Source organism: Chiloscyllium plagiosum, unplaced genomic scaffold (genome assembly GCF_037043375.1).
Source record: "Chiloscyllium plagiosum isolate Xiang-an unplaced genomic scaffold, Cpla_swu_hap1 HiC_scaffold_20, whole genome shotgun sequence".
Classification (NCBI taxonomy): Eukaryota; Metazoa; Chordata; class Chondrichthyes; order Orectolobiformes; family Hemiscylliidae; genus Chiloscyllium; species Chiloscyllium plagiosum.
Window position 1 is genome coordinate 27,832,797 of NW_028270158.1, and position 24,245 is coordinate 27,857,041.

The 24,245-nt window shown below is 40.8% G+C and overlaps 2 protein-coding genes across 5 annotated transcripts in view; one reads left to right on the forward strand and one right to left on the reverse strand.

Moving 5' to 3' along the window:
* Positions 1-12,794, forward strand: part of rai1 (retinoic acid induced 1) — a 60,535-nt gene extending 47,741 nt beyond the window's left edge. For all 3 annotated transcript variants that reach the window (XM_087997735.1, XM_043711805.2, XM_087997736.1), the window contains 4 exons: positions 39-5,452; positions 8,093-8,186; positions 10,131-10,180; positions 11,741-12,794. In XM_087997735.1, coding sequence (XP_087853861.1) covers positions 65-5,452; positions 8,093-8,186; positions 10,131-10,180; positions 11,741-11,764 — 5,556 coding nt within the window. In that variant the 5' untranslated portion in view covers positions 39-64 and the 3' untranslated portion in view covers positions 11,765-12,794. The remainder of the gene's footprint in view (positions 1-38; positions 5,453-8,092; positions 8,187-10,130; positions 10,181-11,740) is intronic.
* Positions 12,795-14,948: 2,154 nt separating this feature from the next.
* srebf1 (sterol regulatory element binding transcription factor 1) overlaps positions 14,949-24,245 on the reverse strand; it is a 55,842-nt gene continuing 46,545 nt past the window's right edge. For both annotated transcript variants that reach the window (XM_087997737.1, XM_087997738.1), the window contains exons 17-19: positions 17,247-17,432; positions 16,227-16,341; positions 14,949-15,550 (exon numbers count right to left, since the gene is read on the reverse strand). In XM_087997737.1, coding sequence (XP_087853863.1) covers positions 15,330-15,550; positions 16,227-16,341; positions 17,247-17,432 — 522 coding nt within the window. In that variant the 3' untranslated portion in view covers positions 14,949-15,329. The remainder of the gene's footprint in view (positions 15,551-16,226; positions 16,342-17,246; positions 17,433-24,245) is intronic.

Below are 24,245 nucleotides of genomic sequence, written 5' to 3' on the forward strand. Positions count from 1 at the left end.
TATATTTATTGTTCTGTATGGTTTTTGTTCATTCACAGGGACCAGTGACACAAGTTAAAAGGCCATGCAGTCCTTCCGAGATCCCGGGGCTTTCCAAAGTAACCAGCAGACCTTCCAGCAGGTCCGGGCTGACTCATCTCGGTTAGACAGCTACAGGCAGCAGAATCCAGTTGCTCAAAGCTATGAGGCCCATGGGATCACGTCAAAGGAGTATTACAACCAGCAGTCTTACCAAGGCTATGGCAGCAACACCGCGGGCACTTACTACAGTGGCGTGAAACAGGCCTCTGCTCAGCAGCCACAGGCTCGAGCTCTGAGTGCGGCATCAAGTTACCAGAGTGGAGCGTACTCCAGGCAGTATCAGGGCGAAGGCCAAGCTCCGAAATGGGGCTCCCAAGCTTCGTCGGTGGGAGGGCTCTCTCAGTACGGCCAGGACTCTGCCTTTAAAAGCTCTGCCCCTTCCACGGCCGCTGCTTACCAACAGCAGCACATGCAAGGCAACGCCGGCAGGACACCTCCTGCACTGTCCAACCAACAGAGCCACTTCATACACCAGGCCCACCACAAGTCCATCATGGGCCAAGCCTCCCCTTACATTGCCAGGCCAGCCCAGTTCAACCAGACCTTTCAGTCCTCGCCCAGCTCCTATCCCACTGTCCAGGATTACAGCCAACCTTCCCGCCCATATGATGGCTATGGCCAAATGCCAGCAAGTTCCCAGTATGAGAGGCAGAGTGCGGCCACACCGGACTACCCCAGCCAGGCTGGCTATGCTTACAAAGCTGGCATGGCCAAGAGCGGGGGCTATGACCAGAACAAGGCCACTCAGGTCAAACAGCACAGCCTCCAGTATCATAACCAAGCAAAGATGCACCTTCTCAATCAGTCACCTCAAGTGTACTATCAGCCGGACACCCCAGTCAAATCTCCTGAGCAGTTCTATCAAACCTTCAGCCCCACTTCGAGTCACTCTCCTGTCTCCACGGTGGTAAGATCACCATCATACAGTTCAACCCCCTCCCCATTAATGGCCACCCCCGAGTCCCTGCAATACAGCCAGTCCACTGAGGCTGACATCAAGTCAAATGTCTCTCATCTGATGGCCCCCGCTGTCACCTGTACCACACAGAGCTCCAGCAAGACCCCAGGACCAAGTTGCAAGGAAAAGCTTCCAGAGAAATTACTGTCGGATGGAGCTTTCAGCAGCCTTGTCGCTCTGAGCTCTCAGGTGGAAAACATTCCCAGGACTGTGCAGCAGCTCTTACTTTCCAACACCCTCGCCCCTCACAGGAAAATGGGCAAACGACTGCCTAAAAAGTCGGAAATCCTAAAGGAGTTGAAGAGCTCCGAGGAGAGCCTGTACTCTGAAGAAGCCCTGGGCACACCCCAGTCAGTGCAAGCTGAGCTGCAGGAGGGAGACTATTCCAGCAGCTCTGAGGAGCAACTGGACAAAATGCCATTCTTCCAAGGCCACTGCAGGAATTCTGTCAACCTGGATGCTTTGAGAAAGAATCTGGATACCATTCTGTCCTGCTCAGTTGCCTCATCTAACGACATGGCCGCAGACTCCAAGTCGGACAACTCTGCTCAGAGTGGCGAAGCTTGCCTGGCATCAGCAGACTTTGAGAAGTTGGCTACCGATAGACAAGCTCTCCTGTTTGCCAAGGAGGATATGAAATCCTCCAGTGTTATTATTCTAAAGGACTCTTCCAAGGAGAGGCTGGAGGCAGAACTGAAGTTTAACCATTTTGGAGGGGACAAAGAAAGTAAAGGGATACATTTCAATCTGTACAATGCTGAGAGTTTTGCAGGCCACTTAATCCGCACCAAACGTCCTGGTCAAGGCCAGGCCCTTGTGTCTGATTGCAACAAGAGCACAGTGAAGAGTGACTGCTCGATGATGACAGAGGGTTTTGGTGATGCCTCTTACAGCGAATCCCAGGCTTTCCCCCACACCATGGAGTGCAGTAACACAATCCAGCCTTTAGCAAGCGATTACAGAGAGAGCCTGGTGTCTAACAATAACCATGAATGCTACTCCTCCCAGATTCCCGGAGGCCCTCAGGATTTGGAGAAACTGAAGGCACTTGACTTGCCAGATCCGAAAGGGAAGGAGACCACCCTGGCGTGGGAGGAGCTCAATGCCAACCTGTCACAGTGTGACGTTCAGAAGAAATTCCTTCAGAAACTCCAGGCCAACTTCAAACAGGAGCAGAGAGCGTTACAGAAGGAGTTGACTGCTGTGCACATGGTCCCAGAGATGGAAGACAAGAGAGAAGGGAATGAGGAGGAGAAGCCAGAGAACGGTGGGAGCAGTAACTCTGAGCAGAGAGTGTCTACCGTGGAGCAAATTGAGAGCACGGGGATGAAAGTGGAAGAAGATGAGGAGCTCGCTGTGGAGTCGAAGGGAAGTGCAGTTTTACAGGATGTAAGAAAATCTGTTATCTGTGACATGTCCCCCACGCGTCAGAGTGTTAAGGAACTGGTCCCTGCACATTCTGAAGGGGAATGTAGCTGCTCAGAGGACAAGCTGAGCAGCACTGATAGAGGAGAGGATAGAGCAGCTTCCAGTCCTGCCCCTCGCTTACTGCCACACTCCGTCATCCATGTGGGACCTGCAATCGGTGCTGAGCCCAAGGTTGGACAAGGGGTTCCGGCAGGAGCCGAGATGAAGCCTGACGGTGAAAGTGGCAAATGCGAAGATACCGGGGAGGGCACAGTCCCTGAGCCACAGGCCATGCCCCAGCCTCTGGGTTTCCCAACGCTGCCCTCTGAGGTAGTCAGCTCAGCGCTGACTGAGATAGAGAATGCTCCCTCAAAGATGCCGGAGAGCAAAGGGCTGAGGGTCCGAAGAGTGTCATCCAGAGTAGGGCAAGGAGCCACTTTTAGGGGCAAAGACCATGCCCCACCTGAACCAGCAGAGAACATCCAGCCCCTCAAGGTAGTGCCAGTTGGCAAGCTGAGATGTTTGGGTTCACAGCGAGAGCGAGCTAAAAACAGAGGGCCCCAGGAAGTTCTCAGTGTCTCAGAGCCTACTCGAATGTGCACTCGCTCTTCCAGTGCTTTACTGGAGCCTGAGGTGAGTGTCCAGTCCCGGGCTCTCTTGAGGAAGGGGATGGTTGCTCAGCGGGACGATGGTCCAAGGGAAACAGGCTGCAGCTCTCGGCACAGGGTGAACTCCGACTCAGACAAGTGTCTAATCCAAAGACAGGGAGGTTCCAATCCAAATCTGAGAGCTCACCTGACCAGACCCAGCAGCATGCTGAGCAGACCCAGTTATGGTCTTCATCCAGAGCAACAGATAAAGAGCCAGGAGCGCTTGAGCCAAGAGGCTAGTTCATATAAATCTGTTGTACTGAGAGCCAGAACTCGGGCCCAGGGAATGGTTTTGCAAAAAGATGTCAAACAACGCAAGAGCTGCAATCCTGTCCCCAGTCGATGCTTGACCACCAGAAATAGTTCTTCAGTGCCCAAGCCTCAAAGACAACCGACCCCCAGACAAGAGGCACTGGACTATGTCACAGAGGAGATGACAGGCGAAAGATTAAAAGCACGAAATTCAGCTTTAAGGCTAGGGGGCCAGGAAGACCAAAGATGTCCCTTAACGCATCCTTTGAAAAGAAAAGGTTACTGTACCCTTTCACTGATCCCGGCTAAACGGCAGCATCAGATGTTGAAGGCCAACGACACAAGGACAGAGAAACTAAAACATCTGGCCAGCCCATGTCCATCAGAGAGCAGTCACCCAACAGCTCAATCTGTGATGGCCAGACCCATCCAAGGAGAAAACAGTGAAGGGATAACGGAACGTTGTCTCAGTAAAGCACTAACAGCCACTGATGGTGGTGCCCAGCCTGTTCTCTCTCTTAAGACCCCTCCGAAGACAAAGATTCTTCCACCTCGCAAAGGTAGAGGCCTAAAACTAGAGGCAATTGTGCAAAAGATCACCTCCCCAAACTCAAAATCATTCGCTTGCAGCAACTATTCAGATAGTAATGTGACATGTTTGACCCTGGACGAGATCCTGTCCCTGAAAGAAGAGAAACTCACTGAGAACTCCAGCAGTGAGGTAGAACAGGTGTTAGTTGAGCAAAACAAAGTGACAGCCAAAGATGCTTCTTCAAAGATTGCCCTGGTGGAGTTGAATAAAAAATGCCTTATCACATCCAAGAGACTCAAAGAGGAAACAGAGTCACCAACTGAGGAGAACAGCAGTAGTCAAGCGAAGGCTGATGGAAATTTATCTGTAGAACCAGAAAGTGTGGAGGCAGAAGACAGGCAAAGTGGGAAACTTTCTCCAAAGGACAGAACCACAGAAGAGAAAGAGGGGAAACAGCTTGCCTCCCCTTCTTCTATTTTGTCTTCTGTTTCAGAACCAGGCCCCAATGAAGAGCTGGAGCATCCTCCAGGTGACATGGAGCTGAAGAGGCAAGCCCCACCTCCAAAGAGGCGCAGTCACCAGGCAGGAAGTCAAAAGGTCAAACAAGCCAAGAGTAATTCTAAAGCTCTTAGGCCTGCTGGACGAGGCAGCAGAAGAAGAAGAAAGCACCTCAAAGGGAGCAAGAGTACAAAAGCTGCCCACAGACGAAAAAGTCAACTGAAGAGAAGAAACCTTCCCCTCGTGGAAACCAAAGAGCCAGTGATACGATTAAAGTACGTGTCGTATAAGATGCCAAGAGCAGAGAACAACGCCAAGAGCTTTTCCCCTTATATTCGTGTTGAGAAGAGCAATGAGGTATCGTCTATCTGTACAGTCATTAACACCTTGCCGGAGGAGCAGTCCAGGTTCCAAAAGATGAAGAAAAAATCTTCATTCTCACAGCCCCCTGTATCAGTCAGCAAGACATTGCCAACATCTTCAGCTATGTTACCAGGGCCAGTGGTGCTCGATTCCGCCAAGCAAGGCTGCCTGGTCTGCTGCTTATGTGGAAGACCCAAGAATCACAAGGAGCTCGGAGATCTCTTTGGACCCTATTACCCAGAGGATTATATACCACCAGTGACAAAGAGCCAACATGTCAAGGGGAAGTTGGAGATAAAGAGTGAAATCAAAGAGAAGCAAGACGAGCTCACCGTGGAATCAAAGGTTGCTGACTCGGACAACGAGAGTGCTGTCAGTATTACAGCAGAGGTCCCGCCAAGTTTGGAGAAGGCTCCATTCGGTCCAGAGAAAGCGACTGAGGTAGAAGATCAGAACCCGCTTAGGACTAGCTCGAGAGAAAAATGCAAAAAGCTGAGTTGCTACTGCTGTGAGAAAACGGCTGAAGATACTGAGCTGAAGAAAGTGAAGAAGAAGCCAGGCTCAGAGGAGGATCTGCAGGCCCCTGAGCTACCCCTTGACCCCCATGAGCATTGGTTACACGGAGCCTGTGCTGTGTGGACCAGTGGAGTGTACCTGGCTGCTGGGAAGCTGTACGGTTTGCAGGAGGCTGTGGAGATGGCCAGCGAGATGGTGAGATATGAAACTCCGATCATTAGTCGGGGGCCGGGACATACTGCCTCTGCAAGCACCACAAAAATGAACTTGCTGCAAAGTGACCATAAAAACATTGTGCATGAGTCCGAGGCGTACAATAATACAGTCACGCTGGAACTACTAAATTCTTTTTTAAGGGTTATCTGGGTTAGAACAACCTTCTTGTGTGCAAATTTGAGTCCAGCTTAGAGTAAGGCGGTTGATAATCCCCACATTGGCCTTTGATGGGGAAGCGGGGGATTCCTGAGGGATGGCAGACTGGAATCACAGTAGTGCACTCCCTATTGACCATCCATCCGACAATAACAGCACAAGTGAAGGTAATTCTCCATTCCCCCAGGCAGATATTAGACTGCAAGGCAGCTTCAGGAGGTAATTCAGGTTCCTCTATCTGGTGGCATGGAGTCTGGGGAGAGACATAGAATATAGCAGCAGGTGTAGGCCACTCTGCCCTTTGAGCTTGCTGCACCATTCAACGTGATCATGGCTGATCATCCAACTCAGTCCCTTGTTTCCAGAGCCTTGGATCCCTTTAGCTCAAAGAACTGTGTTTACCTCCTCCTTCAGAATATTCCGTGTTTTGGTCTTGAGCACTTTCTGTGGTAGAGAATTCCATAGGCTCACCCATTCTCTGGGCGATGATATTTCTTCTCGTCTCAGTCCTAAATGGCCTACCCTATATCATTAGGCTGTGACCCTTGATTCTGGACTCACCAGTCATCAGGAACACCTTTCCTGCATTTACCCTGTCTAGTTCTGTTAGAATTTTACAAGTTTCTATGAGATCCTCCCTTATTTTTCCAGAAAGGTTAAGGATAGTGAAGCACTCACAATGCATTGCTAATGTTCCTCAGCACAACAGTCTCATTATAGGGGCTTCAAAACAAGCATTGTGAGGAAACACCAAAAGGAAGCTTTAAGGAGCATCTTAAATATACTTGAGAAATTTTAAAGTAAGTTAAAGGTTTTTGGAATGCAGCAAGAGAGTGAGACTTAATGAATAGCTCTTTCAAAGGCACAGTGAACCAAATGGCCTTCTGTGCTGTACAATCCAGAGTCAAATCATTATAAGGTAGTTTTCTCTTTCCTCCCTAAGCCTTGTAGCAAGATCACCGGCCCCTCTCCAGTGCTGCAGCATTTATCAATTTGTCCTCCATAAATCTTGAAATCTATTTTTAAATCTCCTGCTACCAACTAGGTATGCAAAGGTAATCTTTTGCTATTCGAGTTCATTAAGTCCTAACAGTTTCTCAGGGATGACATTTTACTGTTGTTTTCACGTTGCCTTGAAAATGCACGCATTGGTTCTACCTCAGACTCTTGGTGTGATATAACAGGGAATGACACCACTTGGCTCATTTTGCCCTTTCTCAACTTTTCAAAAGGCCTGAAAATTTTCCCTTTCAAGTGGTTGCTTTTTGAAGATTACATTTTTTTAAGTTTCCAATTTATTTGGATTATTCTTCCTGATCCCTTCCTCAGAAAATGGTGTTACTGTTTCCTTGCAGAGAAAGGCTAGTTTAATTTTTTGTCATTTCCGGGAAGGTCCATCCCAGTATTTTTTATGAATGGACATCTCATCAACATTAAGTAATCTAACCCTTTTTTTTGACTGAGTATTGGTGCTAAGAGAAATGGGGTGGCGAATGTAATTCTTGATCATAGAAGGATATGAAGTAGCTTGGAGCATGTGGCGTCAGTAAGGCAGTACAAATAATTTTTTTTCTGGGGCGCCCGTGCTGTGGGAGTTTGATCAAACCACTTCGGATTATTTTCCTGCTGAGTGGTAATTGTATCTTTATGTTCCATCACTGCATTTGAAGTTTTTTTTCTCCCAGAGTGAGAATCCCAGCCAGTATCACACTGGTACTTTACGCTGTTGAAATGACTAATAATCTACCCTTGTCAAACTAGATGAGCCAAAAATAATTATTCTTACATCCTGAGAGTTGGGACAAAAAAAAAACTTAACATAGTCCATTTTGTGTAGTAAATGGGCCTCGGGTCCTTCAGAAGTGTAAACAACAGCTGTTAGATACAGAGCAAAACGATTAACGGCGGGTCCTGGGTCAACAAAAACAGTATGAGCTTTAATATCTTGAAACAAACCAAAGTGCTTGATTGGAGACGTTTCTAACAAAGTCTTAACAAATTGAGATATATAAGGAGACATTGGGACAGGTGACATGACACAGGTTTTAAGCTTCTTAAAGGAGGATTGGGGAATGGTGAGGGAGGGATGCAGAAGGCTTTAGGAAAGAAATTCCCTGCTTGGTCTGGGCAGCTGGTAGGATAAAGAGAAAATGTCTGCACAAAAGGCCAGAGCCAGAGAGACAAGGCATTCTTGAAGGGTTGTAGATAATTCCACTTTAAAATATTGTTACTCTCCACCAACTTTGTTGAATGAGCAGTTCCTTGCAATCTTTCTGCGGGACCAAACACACATATTTTTATTCACAGCTTGCTTCCCTGGTGCACATTTGAGTAGAAGCAGTAGTTTTAGAGCTCAGGACAAAGCTATTGACTTGTTTATTGTATCATTTTTGGAAAGTGAAACTTCGGTCCATTTGCTTCTTTTAACAAAACAATTGTCCTGTATCTATTGTTTCTTGACAGAAATGTTCCACGTGCGAGCAGGCGGGTGCCACTCTGGGCTGCTACACCAAGGGGTGCAATCAGAAATATCATTATATCTGTGCCATTGAGTCAGGTAAGGAGGACACCATCTCTCAGTAATTATCAAAACTGTTCCCCCCCCTCTATTTAACTCAGCTATAGTCAGTAAACAATGACACAAATTTAACACATAAATCCCCTTCCATTCTGTGCCCAAAGACGGGTTCAACAGTGCCACAATCTCTTACCATTCCACCATTGCACCTTGAATGCACCCAAAGGGGATTGAACCTGATACTGTTGACACAAATTTGATCCACACTGGCTGTTTACCCAAGATCTGAGTTGCAGCAACATGCGCTCTCGTGCTTGTTGTAGGCTGGAGCGATGATCAGTGCTAATAGAGATTCCATTTCTTTTTTCTGTTGTGTGGCTAACCAGGAATTCCCTGATTCTACCTGCATTTGGAACTTATTGGAAGGACCTGAGGATTGATGCTCACTCAGCTTGATAAATGCACTTCCCTTCTCCATCAAATCCTGGGGTAGAACACAAACCTGAAGCTGCTTGTTTAGAGGCAGTGCACTACCCACTCTGACACAAGATTTCCATTTAAATACAATGACGAATTTTTATTTGTAGGGAATTGATATATAGTTGAAAGGAAAATTATTTCCGAGCTGTGAAGAAGTAGTGTTGGGCAAATGGGATTAACAGGATACTTTGGGCGGCATGGAGGCTCAGTGGTTAGCACTGCTGCTTCATAGAGCCAGGGACCCAGATTCGATTCCAGCCTTAGGTGACTGTCTGTAAAGAATTTGCACTTCCTCCCCGTGTCTACATGGGTTTCCTCTGAGTGCTCCAGTTTCCTCCCGCAATCCAGAGATGTGCAGGTTAGGTGAATTGGCCATCTGAATTGCCTGTAGTGTTCAGGGATGTGTAGGTTAGGTACATTAGTCAGCGGTAAATATTGAATAATAGGGTAGGGGAATGGGTCTGGGTGTGTTACTCTTTGGAGGGTCAGTGTGGACTTGTTGGGCTGAAGGGCCTGTTTCCACACTGTAAGGATTCTTTGACTCTGCCAAATGGCATAGGCAGGGTGAGCTGAACGGCCTCCTGCTGTGTTAAGATTGAGCAGTAGCCAAAAAAAAAGTTCTGCTATCGGGTTCAATTTTAAAATAAAGCTAGAATTGAAAACCTACACCTGCAAATGTAATTTGTATCGATGTCTAACCAGACCTCTTCCATGAGCCACAAAACTGTACTCTATGCCTTGTTAACCTTAGAACTGGTATTTTCTGTGCATCTTCAGGACCATACAATGTCATAATAGCAATAAATACTTATCACACCTGGTACATATCATTGGAAATAAATTGCAATGATATAACAAAAGTAATAAAACAGCACCTTTCACAACCTTAGGATGTTTCAAAGTGTTTTATAGCCTCTGAAGTACTGTTGTGCAGTGTAATCATTGTTGTAAGCAGCCAGTTATCCCACAAATTGCTGCTTCCACAAAAAGCAATGGTGGTGGTGAAGAGGACACTATTGGCTGGGACTAAAGTTCCCATCAAGCTGTGCACATGTGGCCATGCAGCAGCCTGGAGGAAACTAAATATATAGGTGGCTATTCAAAAGATTCAAAGGGATCATGCATTGAAAGAACCTGGTTGTGGAAACCAATCTTTTAAAGCGACATTAGCTGTGACTTTGGATCACTATCCTGCTCCTCTTTTAGATAGAAAATTGGGATCTTCCTAATCCACATGACAGAGCAGATGTGGCTTTGGTTTAATGTCTCATCTGAAGGATGACATCTTTGGTAATGTTGTAGTCTCTCTGGGTTGGTTTGTCAGTCTTGTTTCCGTACTCAACTGCCTAGAGTGGAGTTTGCATGGACAATCTTTTGATTTTGAGGCACAGTTGTCACTTTATCCCAAAACAATTTATACTGCTTCTTACCGTTTTGTAAATGCTATTGAGCCTGCAGTAATTATTGTTCTTTTTTGCTTTCACTCATCCCCTCTTCCCACAGGTTGCCAATTAAGTGAGGAGAATTTCTCGATGAAGTGCACAAAACATAAGGTAGGAATGAAATGAATTTGGAGAGCTGCATTTTGAAAGCATCAGTTTCCTTTTACCTTTTTCACCCCAAAGTGAAAATTATAAACAAAAGGCAACCTTATAATACTGAACTGCAGGGTAGGAAGTAAATCTAAGTGTTCAAATTGTTCTTCTACATTTAATACTTTGGTCCAGAGGCAAACAGGCAAAGTTCACAAGTGGGTGGATGTTTGTATGCTACACATAGAATTTGTGTGCAGTCACCTTGATGTGTTTCTTCATTTTAATCAAAGGTTTCAAACTATAACTAGCATCAGAGATAATAAAGCTGAAGGTTTTCATTGCTGAGATCAACAATTCACTATACCAAAGGATAAACCGCAGGATCACTTCTAACTTGTCCCAGCCTTGTTCGTGTTCTATACATGAGCTAACACTGTATTAGAAGTGAGCAGCCTCTCACAGAATTAGTGACTGGTATACCTATGGCTGGAGATCTATATACATTGAGGGCAGACTGTTGACTGGAATATCATGCTCGTGTCTTTGGATCTTGGAAACTCCACTTTGCAAAGCAACTGCTGTTGTCGAGAAATGCAGATACTAATTTGCATTAAGCGAGATCCCATAAACTGCAATGAACAATGAACTGAAATGCTGGCTTGTTATTTGAGTTAATGTTGGCCATATCATTGGGAGAACTTGCCTGCTCATGTTTTAGTAGCATTATGAGATTTATTCAGTATGTTATTGGCATTCCTTCATGCATTAAACTGTCAAGTTAAATTAGAAGCTAGAAGCTATGTTCTGACAGACTGGTGGACTGGGTGTTTAGAGTGGCATTGTGCTAATTTCACAAACTCAAAATGATTCATTTACAAAATTAATTGATGCCTATTAGAAATTTAATATCCTTCTGGTTTGGAAAATAATATTAACCTGTTAATACATATAGCATTAATTATATCTTTTTTGAATGCAGTGCAATGTTTGCCTACATACATGGTCAACTTCACCACTAGGTGGAGCATTGTACTGGCTTGTGCATAATTGGAGCCACGCTTTGATTATCTGAAGATATCAATAAAGTCTTTATATCACAATCACAGCTTAATGGTGACACAGCATCATCTAACCATTTCCTTATTACAGAAAACAAATGGAAAAAAGTTGTGTTGCTATCAGATTAGAACCACTGTGATTACTTGGAATGAATACAATCAACACTGTCAAACCATGATTTGACATTGGGGATGATCAAACTAATGTGGTCTGGATAACTGATGGGATCAGGTGGTTTCAGTTAAATTTAGAACTTTGCTAAAAAGCATTTTGTTCTTTCTCATTAATGGTATGACCTCATGGGTGCAACTGCGTATGCACAGAAGGATCACAGTAGCCATTTTTAACACTGACACCTGAGCTCCTGCGTTGGGAACATTCACTCCCATCTTGTTCCTTTATGTAGAATACAATAGTGAGGTACCGTTCTCCTGTACAATTTAAACACAACCATAGAGTGAAATGTTCCTCTAGTTATTAATCGTTCATATAACTGATCTAATTTTCCTCTCTTTTTAGAACATATTGTCTAAAACACTATAACAGCAGGAAAGTTCCACTGTGCCAAGCAACAGTAACACAAAAGGTGTTAAATACAGACTGCAAACCGAGAACAGTCAATGAATGTATTGTAAAATAGTGCAGTAAAAGGAGTGGAAAAATACCAAGATATCTGGAAAGTGACGAGGACACCAACAGATTGACTCTGTTCCAGTCAGTCAATGTATTTTCTCCCCCATCAAATCCTTGCTGCATTTTTTTCCTGGGGACTGGTTTGGTGGTGGGGGTGGGTGGGTAAATATTAATAGGTTCTGCATTTTTCTGAACTGCAAGACGCCTGTGTAAACACTGATAATTTAAGAAGCTCCAAACCATCAATTGTCTTAATGTTGCTGTGTAGATAATCTTTCGAAGTGGGGAAATGTGGTGTTTTGCAAGGGGCTAAGAGAGGATAGAGGAATGATACCAACCTGCAGTCTGTTAATGTATGATAAATGAAAACTTTACAGATGAGGACAGTCTAATTTGTTAAAGTAACTATCAAAATACATTTTAAAAACAAAAAGAAACACATCTGATTGCCTTGTCATTGTTTTTTTTCCAAAGTTTTTTGTTTTACCAATTTTATATTGTAGAAAAATGGGTGATACGCCGGTGTCTCCAGAGTACTACAGGAGATTGACTGACTGTGGCAGTGAGTTCTCCCTTTATCACACTTAGCAGTATTTAATTATTTTGAGTTTACAAAATTAATTTTTTGTAATTTTTTAAACAAAAGACAAGGTGGCCATCAGATCACCATGGAGACAGTGTCAATCATAAACTCTGGAAATGTGATCATGAATTACATTTCCTATGATTATCAGTACACCCAAATGTTATAAAGATGATTATTGAAAATTAATGGAACTGAAGATGCCTAGGTAGTCTGCTATCTATTGGGAAGAGACCCACAACTTTAAAGCTCCTTTCAATGTGTAATGTAATGTACTGTATATGTACCTGTAATGCAATGCCACTTTTTAGGAATAAAAAGCTGCAGAAAGCAATCTAGCTTATTTGCATAATTGAGCAGGTCTTTGTAATTATTTTTTTCTTGTACATTTTGGCTTGCCATATTTAATGTGGCGAAATTACATGATACATTGTTTAGACTTCTAGGAAATTTCAAATTTCCTCCTCGAAAAAGGTTGTGGCTGTCAATTAAAGTATTTGCAACTAAGACTTACAGATTTTCGTTAAGAAAAGGTATCAATGATTATGAAATAAGTTAATGTACAGACGGGTCATGATCCAACTGAATGTTGGAACAAGCTTGAATAACTTCCCAATGTCCCCTTTTTCTTTATCTGCATTCCATTTCCTTGACCATCTCCTGAGAATGAGTATAAATGGGTCTTGGATGCAGTTGAGAACACAATTCGACGAGCTTATTTTCGGATCAACAAGGCTGCCATTACTCTATAGCCAGGCACAAAAATTAAAAGTAGACATTTGAGGGACTGCTTCTGAAACCAGTGGAACCATATTCCAGCACTGCTGGGAGAGGTGAGAAGTCTAACATGAGTTCCAAAAATCAATAAGCAAACACTACCCTATAAAGTAATTTAGCATCAACCAGAAACAGCCAATTCTGTGCTACAATATTAGCATTTTGTGAACAGCAGCACATTTCTTGATTCTAACGTTGCCCCATCGCAAACAGAAGTGTGCAAATAGCATAGAAGTTTCCGGACTAAAAATTAAAACATAAAAACAGCAACTCAATCCTGTGCTTTTAAACATATACTGCTAGTCACTTTTGAAGTCACTTAGACCAGCACTAACTCTCCCCTGTCACAGCTCCTTAAAAGGATGTATACAAAAAAGTTAGGAGGTTGTAGAAATGAGCTTAAGAGAAGTGTAAAGACTGTTGTAGGGATTGGTTATTGTGCAATGAAGAAAAGTGATGCCTGTTTCAGGGGAGAGAGGAATTATTGAAAGATGGTTAAACTAGACAAAGAAAGCTACCCATTTGCTGTTTCCTAATTCTCGTATGATCAGAGTGTTAAGGCCTTGGGCAAGCGATGCAGATGAGAAAGAACTTTTGTTTTTAAACATAGTGACTGGTTATGACTTGAGGCTTGCTACCAATGACAGTGGAACAGGAAATTACCAATGATTTCAAAAGGAATTAGATGAAGGAAATAAGTCTGTAGGGCTGTGGGACCAAAGCAGAAACTGTAGCTAACTAGACTGCAGTAAGTAGAGCTGACATGGACCCATGACCCAAATGGCTTCTTGTTAAATGACTACGATCTACCTTTTCAAAGCATTGAACAGAATTGCTAATATAGATATGGAGGTAATTATAGAAAACTGAGATAAAAGGTGGCTAGACAAGTAATTGAAAATCATAGTGTGTAATATACTCTCAAATCCACACTGAATAAAATGGTGTTTTTAAAATGATTGGTCATTGGCCAATTGCACAAGAGTCTTTCCTCTAGACCATGTTAATGATGTAACTGTTACAACTGTGATTTTAATTAATGAGAAAAAGGTAAACAAAACTTTGTACTGGCCCACAAGCTTCATAAAATTGTAGAATGCTTACAGTGTGGACGTAGGCCATTCAACTGATCGAGTCCACACCCACCATCTGAATAGCATCCCACCCAGACCCACATCCTTACCATATCCCTGCATTTCCCATGACTAATCTACCTAGCCTGCACATCCCCGGACACAGTGGGCAATTTAGCATGGCCAATCCACGTAACATGCACATCTCTGGATTCTGGGAAGAAATCAGAGGACCTCAAAGAACCCCAGAGTGTGGAATTGAACCCAGGTTCCTAGTGCTGAGAGGCAGCAGTGCAAACCACTGAGCCACCATGTCACTCTCCTTCAAATTCTACATATTCTCTCACACACGAGTACAACCCAATTCAGGAAACCACCACATGTTGTCCACAATGTTGCACACAGGAGTTTAATGTCCTCTCCTTCATAACTCTGAACAGGACCTCAATTTAATGCCTCATCCAGAGCGCTGCAGTTTCATCAGTTTGGCATTCCCCAAGTCCTCTGTTCAAATCCATGTGCGCATTCAAACACAGGTGCAGGTAACTGATCGGAACTAAAGTGAGCATTGTGCTTGCATGTACCCAACCTCTCCAAAATCCAGAACACCGAAAAATAATTGAAGATTTGAAAAAAATTAATTGAAAATTCATGCAAATACTTCAGAGTAAAAAAAGTTATATTTTATCATGATACTTCCATTTGTGTTATTTTAATCATATAAAAGTATATTGCACAAAAAAGCCCAGATCGGCTTTATCATTGGTGCAGTATTATAAGGGAAGCTAAGCTTCTAGAGAAACAAGTGCTTTTAATTCTACAAAAATGAATTTGCTGCATTCCAACTTATCTTAAAAAATTATAAATATTTTTATATGTACAGTTTTAAACTATGAAAATACGATTTTTATTTGACCAAGTCATTATTTTAATAAAAGAACTGTGCTGCTTCATTTGGGGGGGGGGGTACGTGTACACTATGTACAGTCACAATGATTGTGGGTGTGGGGTATGTTCTTATACCAAAAACAAAAGAAACATTTCAACTTGTGGTGACTGTAGTGCCACTACCCAGTTTCATGATCATTTGCTGGCAATCATGGAGAGTCCGTTTATCACCAATCTTTTCCAAAGTGCGAGCTGCTTCTGCCAGCATACCCACACGCTGGTCTGGAGCAGACAGGAAACTTGGGGGCAGGTAGCGACATGCTAACAGGAGAGCTTCAGCTTGTTCCCGTCGACCTGGGTGGGTGTCAGACTCACCTATCAAACAGAACCAGAAAGGCAAAAATGAGCCAGCAGTCAAACATAGGTGTGGAAAGGCACTCAAAAGGTTGGTAAATGATTGTTAAAACTTTCTTGATAGATAAATGAGCCGCACAGTGTAATAAGCCAGAGAGATCCCAGTTTAAAGTCCCATTATAAAGGTCAAAACGCTGATATTATCAGTGGCAGGTATATTTAGTTTCAGTACTTCTGGACCAGGGAGCAGATAGGAATAAATACTAACCCAGTTTCCCTCTTCTGATCACTATCCTCTTGGACCTTTCAGTGAAACTATGCTATCCTCAAAGGTTTTCTGATATCCATATCCAAGCTGACCCATTAAAAACACCGATTTCAACATGGTACACAGGACTGCAAACTGTACAGAGTCCAAAAGAATGAACAGATTCCTAGGGTGTGAATGTTGTTATGTGTGAATGTCAATCTTATGACCCACTGTGCAGAAGAATGTTTCTGGTCATGAGACAGCCAAGTGGTCCAGGAAGCCAAGCATCAAGTCCCAAACAAACTTGAATCCCATATAATCTTTGCACGGAGCACCAACATTTACCCGTTCATGGTTTACTGATTTGAAAGGGGGTGGAAATGAACTTTTATACCTAACAACTGGCATTTGAAGATCAGTCTAAAATGCTTTAGGTACGCTACTTACCAGCTTTGAGTACTGGGGTTGTGACCCGCCTCCTAAGACTGCGGTCCAGTAGCTGGTGGGTACGGGTTGGACTGGCTCCTGCCATTAACCTGGCTGTTGCTTCATGTAGAAACACCTAAAAAATAAATTACACCAAAACATTATATCTTTAAGCAAAATTACTGTGGTCGGTTGTCCTGTCAACATTCCTCACTTGTTCTTCCTCCTCCCTGTCTCATCACTGGATTCATTTTAAGAATTGTTATGCTATCAATGATTCAAACTCATCTCCCACCCTCTACCCAAAATCTCTCAATTGCACAGCTCCTTTCTCTCAAATTGTAAACTTAAGCAAAACCTGCACTGCCAGGAATGCGCTCGTTTAGATGAGACTTTAAACCAAATTCCCATTGCTATTTCATGTAGATGTAAAAGATTAAAAGATGCACCATTCCCAGCATGACAATGAAGTGTTATCGAGATTATATTCTCTATTCAAATTGGAACAGAGATAAAGAGGAACGTATTCTATCACAGGGGAGTTGGTCAGTGGAATCCTGTATCACAGAGGGCTGTTGAGGCTGTGTTGTTTAGCATTATCAAGGCTGAGGTAGAGAGACTTTCAGTCAGAAAGTGTTGTGGAGAGAAGGTATGAAAGCAGAGTCAACAATGATCAGATCAGCCATGATCTCATTGAATAGCTGAGTCAAAGACCTACTTCTGGACTACATTGTACAGTCTTATAACATTAACCTCCTAATCTACTAACAGAGAGGTGAGTATTTCTAAGTATTGCCAACGACACTCTGAAATATGCTTCTAAGGATGCATCTCACTTTGAATTGCCTTCCTTCTATGCGTAGCATTTGACTCTTGTTGAGCATTTCTTTCCTGAGTAACACAGTCAAGATCAATAACTCAAGCAGTGGAAGTTCACTGATCACTACTCACAATTCCATTACAGAATCCAGTGGTACTCTTTTTGAGTTGCAAAGTCTCTTAAAATAAATCCCTCCAATCACCATATGACAACCTACTTACTCTACGGAAGGCTGGTCTGAATGTTTGAGACAGCTTCCTGAGGCTGCTAAGGTCCTGTTGAAAGCCTCTCAGCTCCAGTGGGGATGCCTGGTGCATGGAGTTCACAGGCTGACTCATGTTGATCTGTTGCTGCCACATACTGGTTCTGGTAATGAGCAAGAGATCACACAGCAAGAGCTGCACTGCCTGAGAAAAGAACAAACAATCTCAATCACATACCACTTTGCTGCTGCAGTAACTGATGTGATGAGGGTATTTTAATGCTCTGTAATTATTTAGCCATCGCTCCTGCACACTCAGTTGAAAAGTCGCCACACTAGTTTATAGCTGCTTCACTCAAACTTCTTTTTATCAATTAATATGAGCACTTTCAACATGGTCCCAAAGTTCCACAGGTAAAAGCTGCTGCTGATTTGGTGCTCCATTACAGGTAGTGCGAACACAATTCTCCATATGCCAGTTGCTTATCTCAGTTAATTAAGAACCAAAAAAAAGGAATACACACAAAAAAGAACAGTATAATAGAGACACGCACATCCACAGAATGGGAGAGGGGGAAAGAGGTAACCTAACAGATAGATGAGAGAAGACAGAGAGAAAGAAAGAAAGAGAGAAGACAGAGAGAAAGAAAGAAAGAGAGAAGACAGAGAGAAAGAAAGAGAGAGAGAAAGAAAGAGAGAGAGAAAGAAAGAGAGAGAGAAAGAAAGAGAGAGAGAAAGAAAGAGAGAGAGAAAGAAAGAGAGAGAGAAAGAAAGAAAGAAAGAAAGAAAGAAAGAAAGAAAGAAAGAAAGAAAGAAAGAAAGAAAGAAAGAAAGAAGACAGAGAGAAAGAAAGAAAGAAAGAAAGAAAGAAAGAAAGAAAGAAAGAAAGAAAGAAAGAAAGAAAGAAAGAGAGAAAGAATACAGAGAGAGAGAAAGAAAGAAAGAAGACAGAGAAAGAAAGAAGACAGAGAGAGAGAGAAAGAAAGAAAGAAAGAAAGAAAGAAAGAAAGAAAGAAAGAAAGAAAGAAAGAAAGAAAGAAAGAAAGAAAGAAAGAAGACAGAGAAAGAAAGAAAGAAAGAAAGCAGAGAAAGAAAGAAAGAAGACAGAGAAAGAAAGAAAGAAAGAAAGAAAGAAAGAAAGAAAGAAAGAAAGAAAGAAAGAAAGAAAGAAAGAAAGAAAGAAAGAAAGAAAGAAAGAAAGAAGACAGAGAAAGAAAGAAAGAAAGAAAGAAAGAAGACAGAGAGAAAGAGGACAGAGAGAAAGAAAGAAAGAATACAGAGAGAGAGAAAGAAAGAATACAGAGAGAAAGAAAGAAAGAAAGAAAGAAGACAGAGAAAGAAAGAAAGAAAGAAAGAAGACAGAGAAAGAAAGAAAGAAAGAAGACAGAGAAAGAAAGAAAGAAGACAGAGAAAGAAAGAAAGAAAGAAAGAAAGAAAGAAGACAGAGAAAGAAAGAAAGAAAGAAAGAAAGAAAGAAAGAAAGAAAGAAAGAAAGAAAGAAGACAGAGAAAGAAAGAAAGAAAGAAGACAGAGAGAAAGAAAGAAAGAAAGAAAGGAAGAAGACAGAGAGAGAGAAAGAAAGAAAGAAAGAAAGAAGACAGAGAGAGAGAGAGAGAGAGAGAGAGAGAGAGAGAGAGAGAGAGAAAGAAAGAAAGAAAGAAAGAAAGAAAGAAAGAAAGAAAAAGAAAGAAAGAAAGAAGACAGAGAGAAAGAGGACAGAGAGAAAGAAAGAAAGAAAGAAAGAAAGAAAGAGAGAAAGAATACAGAGAGAGAGAGAGAAAGAAAGAAAGAAAGAAAGAAAGAAAGAAAGAAAGAAAGAAAGAAAGAAAGAAAGAAAGAAAGAAAGAAAGAAAGAAAGAAAGAAAGAAAGAAAGAAAAAGAAAGAAAGAAGACAGAGGGAAAGAGGACAGAGAGAAAGAAAGAAAGAATACAGAGAGAGAGAAAGAAAGAATACAGAGAGAGAGAAAGAAAGAATACAGAGAGAGAGAAAGAAAGAAAGAAAGAAGACAGAGAGAAAGAAAGAAAGAAAGAAGACAGAGAGAAAGAAAGAAAGAAAGAAGACAGAGAGAAAGAAAGGAGGAAAGAAAGAAAGAAGACAGAGAGAGAAAGAAAGAAAGAAAGAAAGAAGACAGAGAGAGAGAGAGAGAGAGAGAGAGAGAGAGAGAGAGAGAGAGAGAAAGAAAGAAAGAAAGAAAGAAAGAAAGAAAGAAAGACAGAAAGAAAGAAAGAAAGAAAGAAAGACAGAAAGAAAGAAAGAAAGAAAGAAAGAAAGAAAGAAAGAAAGAAAGAAAGAAAGAAAGAAAGAAAGAAAGAAAGAAAGAAAGAAAGAAAGAAAGAAAGAAAGAAAGAAAGAAAGAAAGAAAGAAAGAAAGACAGAGAAAGAAAGAAAGAAAGAGAGAGAAAGACAGAGAGAGAGAGAGAGAGAGAGAAAGAAGGAAGGAAAGAAGGAAAGAAGGAAAGAAGGAAAGAAGGAAAGAAGGAAAGAAGGAAAGAAGGAAAGAAGGAAAGAAGGAAAGAAGGAAAGAAGGAAAGAAAGAAGGAAAGAAGGAAAGAAAGACAGAGAGAGAGAGAGAAAGAAAGAAAGACAGAGAAAGAAAGAAAGACAGAGAAAGAAAGAAAGACAGAGAAAGAAAGAAGGAAAGAAAGAAAGAAAGACAGAAAGAAAGACAGAAAGAAAGACAGAAAGAAAGACAGAAAGAAAGACAGAAAGAAAGACAGAAAGAAAGACAGAAAGAAAGACAGAAAGAAAGACAGAAAGAAAGACAGAGAAAGAAAGAAAGAAAGAAAGAAAGAAGAAAAGAAAGAAAGACAGAGAGAGAAAGAAAGAAGGAAAGAAGGAAAGAAGGAAAGAAAAAGAAAAAGAAAGACAGAGAAAGAAAGACAGAGAGAGAAAGAAAGAAAGAAAGACAGAGAAAGAAAGACAGAGAGAGAAAGAAAGAAAGAAAGAAAGAGAGAGAAAGAAAGAAAGAGAGAGAAAGAAAGAAAGAAGGAAAGAAAGAAAGAAAGAAAAGAAGGAAAGAAGGAAAGAAGGAAAGAAGGAAAGAAGGAAAGAAAGACAGAAAGACAGAAAGACAGAAAGACAGAAAGACAGAAAGACAGAAAGAAAGAAGGAAAGAAGGAAAGAAGGAAAGAAGGAAAGAAAGAAAGAGAAAGAAAAAAGAAAGAAAGAAGGAAAGAAGGAAAGAAAGAAAGAGAAAGAAAGAAAGAAGGAAAGAAGGAAAGAAAGAAAGAGAAAGAAAGAAAGAAGGAAAGAAAGAAAGAAGGAAAGAAGGAAAGAAAGAAAGAGAAAGAAAGAAAGAAGGAAAGAAGGAAAGAAAGAAAGAGAAAGAAGGAAAGAAGGAAAGAAGGAAAGAAGGAAAGAAGGAAAGACAGAAAGACAGAAAGACAGAAAGACAGAAAGAAAAAGAAAGACAGAGAGAGAAAGAAAGAAAGAAGGAAAGAAGGAAAGAAAGAAAGAGAAAGAAAGAAAGAAGGAAAGAAGGAAAGAAAGAAAGAGAAAGAAAGAAAGAAGGAAAGAAGGAAAGAAAGAAAGAGAAAGAAGGAAAGAAGGAAAGAAGGAAAGAAGGAAAGACAGAAAGACAGAAAGACAGAAAGACAGAAAGACAGAAAGACAGAAAGAAAAAGAAAGACAGAGAGAGAAAGAAAGAAAGAAGGAAAGAAGGAAAGAAAGAAGGAAAGAAGGAAAGAAAGAAAGAGAAAGAAAGAAAGAAAGAAGGAAAGAAGGAAAGAAGGAAAGAAAGAAAGAAAGACAGAAAGAAAGACGGAAAGACGGAAAGAAGGAAAGAAGGAAAGAAGGAAAGGAGGAAAGACAGAAAGAAAGACAGAAAGAAAGACAGAAAGAAAGAAAGACAGAAAGAAAGACAGAAAGAAAGACAGAAAGAAAGACAGAAAGAAAGAAAGAAGGAAAGAAAGAAGGAAAGAAAGAAGGAAAGAAAGAAGGAAAGAAGGAAAGACAGAGAAAGAAAGAAAGAAAGAAAGAAAGAAAGAAAGAAAGAAAGAAAGAAAGAAGAAAAGAAAGAAAGACAGAGAGAGAAAGAAAGAAGGAAAGAAGGAAAGAAGGAAAGAAGGAAAGAAGGAAAGACAGAAAGACAGAAAGACAGAAAGACAGAAAGAAAAAGAAAGACAGAGAGAGAAAGAAAGAAAGAAGGAAAGAAGGAAAGAAAGAAAGAGAAAGAAAGAAAGAAGGAAAGAAGGAAAGAAGGAAAGAAGGAAAGAAGGAAAGAAGGAAAGAAAGAAAGAAAGAAAGAAAGACAGAGAGAGAAAGAAGAAAAGAAAGAAAGACAGAGAGAGAAAGAAAGAAGGAAAGAAGGAAAGAAGGAAAGAAGGAAAGAAAAAGAAAAAGAAAGACAGAGAAAGAAAGACAGAGAGAGAAAGAAAGAAAGAAAGAAAGAGAGAGAAAGAGAGAAAGAAAGAAAGAAGGAAAGAAAGAAAGAAAGAAAGAAAGAAAGGAAAGAAGGAAAGAAGGAAAGAAGGAAAGAAGGAAAGAAAGAAAGAAAAAGAAAGACAGAGAAAGAAAGAAAGAAGGAAAGAAAGAGAGAGAAAGAAAGAAAGGAAAGAAGGAAAGAAGGAAAGAAGGAAAGAAGGAAAGAAAGAAAGAAAGAAAGAAAGAAGGAAAGAAAGACAGAAAGACAGAAAGACAGAAAGAAAAAGAAAGACAGAGAGAGAAAGAAAGAAAGAAGGAAAGAAGGAAAGAAAGAAAGAGAAAGAAAGAAAGAAAAAGAAAGACAGAGAGAGAAAGAAAGAAAGAAGGAAAGAAGGAAAGAAAGAAAGAGAAAGAAAGAAAGAAGGAAAGAAGGAAAGAAAGAAAGAGAAAGAAAGAAAGAAGGAAAGAAGGAAAGACAGAAAGAAAGACAGAGAAAGAAAGAAGGAAAGAAAGACAGAGAAAGAAAGAAAGAAAGAAAGACAGAGAAAGAAAGACAGAGAAAGAAAGAAAGAAAGAAAGAAAGAAAGAAAGAAAGAAAGACGGAAAGACGGAAAGAAGGAAAGAAGGAAAGAAGGAAAGAAGGAAAGAAGGAAAGAAAGAAAGAAAAAGAAAGACAGAGAAAGAAAGAAAGAAGGAAAGAAAGAGAGAGAAAGAAAGAAAGGAAAGAAGGAAAGAAGGAAAGAAGGAAAGAAGGAAAGAAGGAAAGAAGGAAAGAAAGAAAGGAAAGAAGGAAAGAAGGAAAGAAGGAAAGAAGGAAAGAAAGAAAGAAAGAAAGAAAGAAGGAAAGAAAGACAGAAAGACAGAAAGACAGAAAGAAAAAGAAAGACAGAGAGAGAAAGAAAGAAAGAAGGAAAGAAGGAAAGAAAGAAAGAGAAAGAAAGAAAGAAAAAGAAAGACAGAGAGAAAGAAAGAAAGAAGGAAAGAAGGAAAGAAAGAAAGAGAAAGAAAGAAAGAAGGAAAGAAGGAAAGAAAGAAAGAGAAAGAAAGAAAGAAGGAAAGAAGGAAAGAAAGAAAGAAAGACAGAAAGAAAGAAGGAAAGAAAGACAGAGAAAGAAAGAAAGAAAGAAAGAAAGAAAGACAGAGAAAGAAAGACAGAGAAAGAAAGACAGAGAAAGAAAGAAAGAAAGAAAGAAAGACGGAAAGACGGAAAGACGGAAAGACGGAAAGACGGAAAGACGGAAAGACGGAAAGACGGAAAGAAGGAAAGAAGGAAAGAAGGAAAGAAGGAAAGAAGGAAAGAAAGAAAGAAAAAGAAAGACAGAGAAAGAAAGAAAGAAGGAAAGAAAGAGAGAGAAAGAAAGAAAGGAAAGAAGGAAAGAAGGAAAGAAGGAAAGAAAGAAAGGAAAGAAGGAAAGAAAGAAAGAAGGAAAGAAAGACAGAAAGAAAAAGAAAGACAGAGAGAGAAAGAAAGAAAGAAGGAAAGAAGGAAAGAAAGACAGAAAGACAGAAAGACAGAAAGACAGAAAGACAGAAAGAAAGACAGAAAGAAAGACAGAAAGACAGAAAGACAGAAAGACAGAAAGACAGAAAGACAGAAAGAAAGACAGAAAGACAGAAAGACAGAAAGAAAGACAGAAAGACAGAAAGACAGAAAGACAGAAAGAAAGAAAGAAAGAGAAAGAAAGAAAGACAGAGAAAGAAAGAAAGAAAGAAAGAAAGAGAAAGAAAGAAAGAAAGAAAGAAAGAAAGAAAGAAAGACAGAGAGAGAAAGAAAGAAGGAAAGAAGGAAAGAAAGAAAGAATGAAAGAAAGAAAGGAAAGAAAGGAAAGAAAGGAAAGAAGGAAAGAAGGAAAGAAGGAAAGAAGGAAAGAAGGAAAGACAGAAAGAAAGACAGAAAGAAAGACAGAAAGACAGAAAGAAAGACAGAAAGAAAGACAGAAAGAAAGACAGAAAGAAAGACAGAAAGACAGAAAGAAAGACAGAAAGAAAGACAGAAAGAAAGACAGAAAGAAAGACAGAAAGAAAGACAGAAAGAAAGACAGAAAGAAAGAAAGAAGGAAAGAAAGAAGGAAAGAAGGAAAGACAGAGAAAGAAAGAAAGAAAGAAAGAAAGAAAGAAAGAAAGAAAGACAGAAAGACAGAAAGAAAAAGAAAGACAGAGAGAGAAAGAAAGAAAGAAGGAAAGAAGGAAAGAAAGAAAGAGAAAGAAAGAAAGAAGGAAAGAAGGAAAGAAAGAAAGAGAAAGAAAGAAAGAAGGAAAGAAGGAAAGAAGGAAAGAAGGAAAGAAGGAAAGAAAGAAAGAAAGAAAGAAAGAAGAAAAGAAAGAAAGAAGAAAAGAAAGAAAGACAGAGAGAGAAAGAAAGAAGGAAAGAAGGAAAGAAGGAAAGAAGGAAAGAAAAAGAAAAAGAAAGACAGAGAAAGAAAGACAGAGAGAGAAAGAAAGAAAGAAAGAAAGAGAGAGAAAGAGAGAAAGAAAGAAAGAAGGAAAGAAAGAAAGAAAGAAAGAAAGAAAGAAAGGAAAGAAGGAAAGAAGAAAAGAAGGAAAGAAAGAAAGAAAAAGAAAGACAGAGAAAGAAAGAAAGGAAAGAAGGAAAGAAGGAAAGAAGGAAAGAAGGAAAGAAGGAAAGAAGGAAAGAAGGAAAGAAGGAAGGAAAGA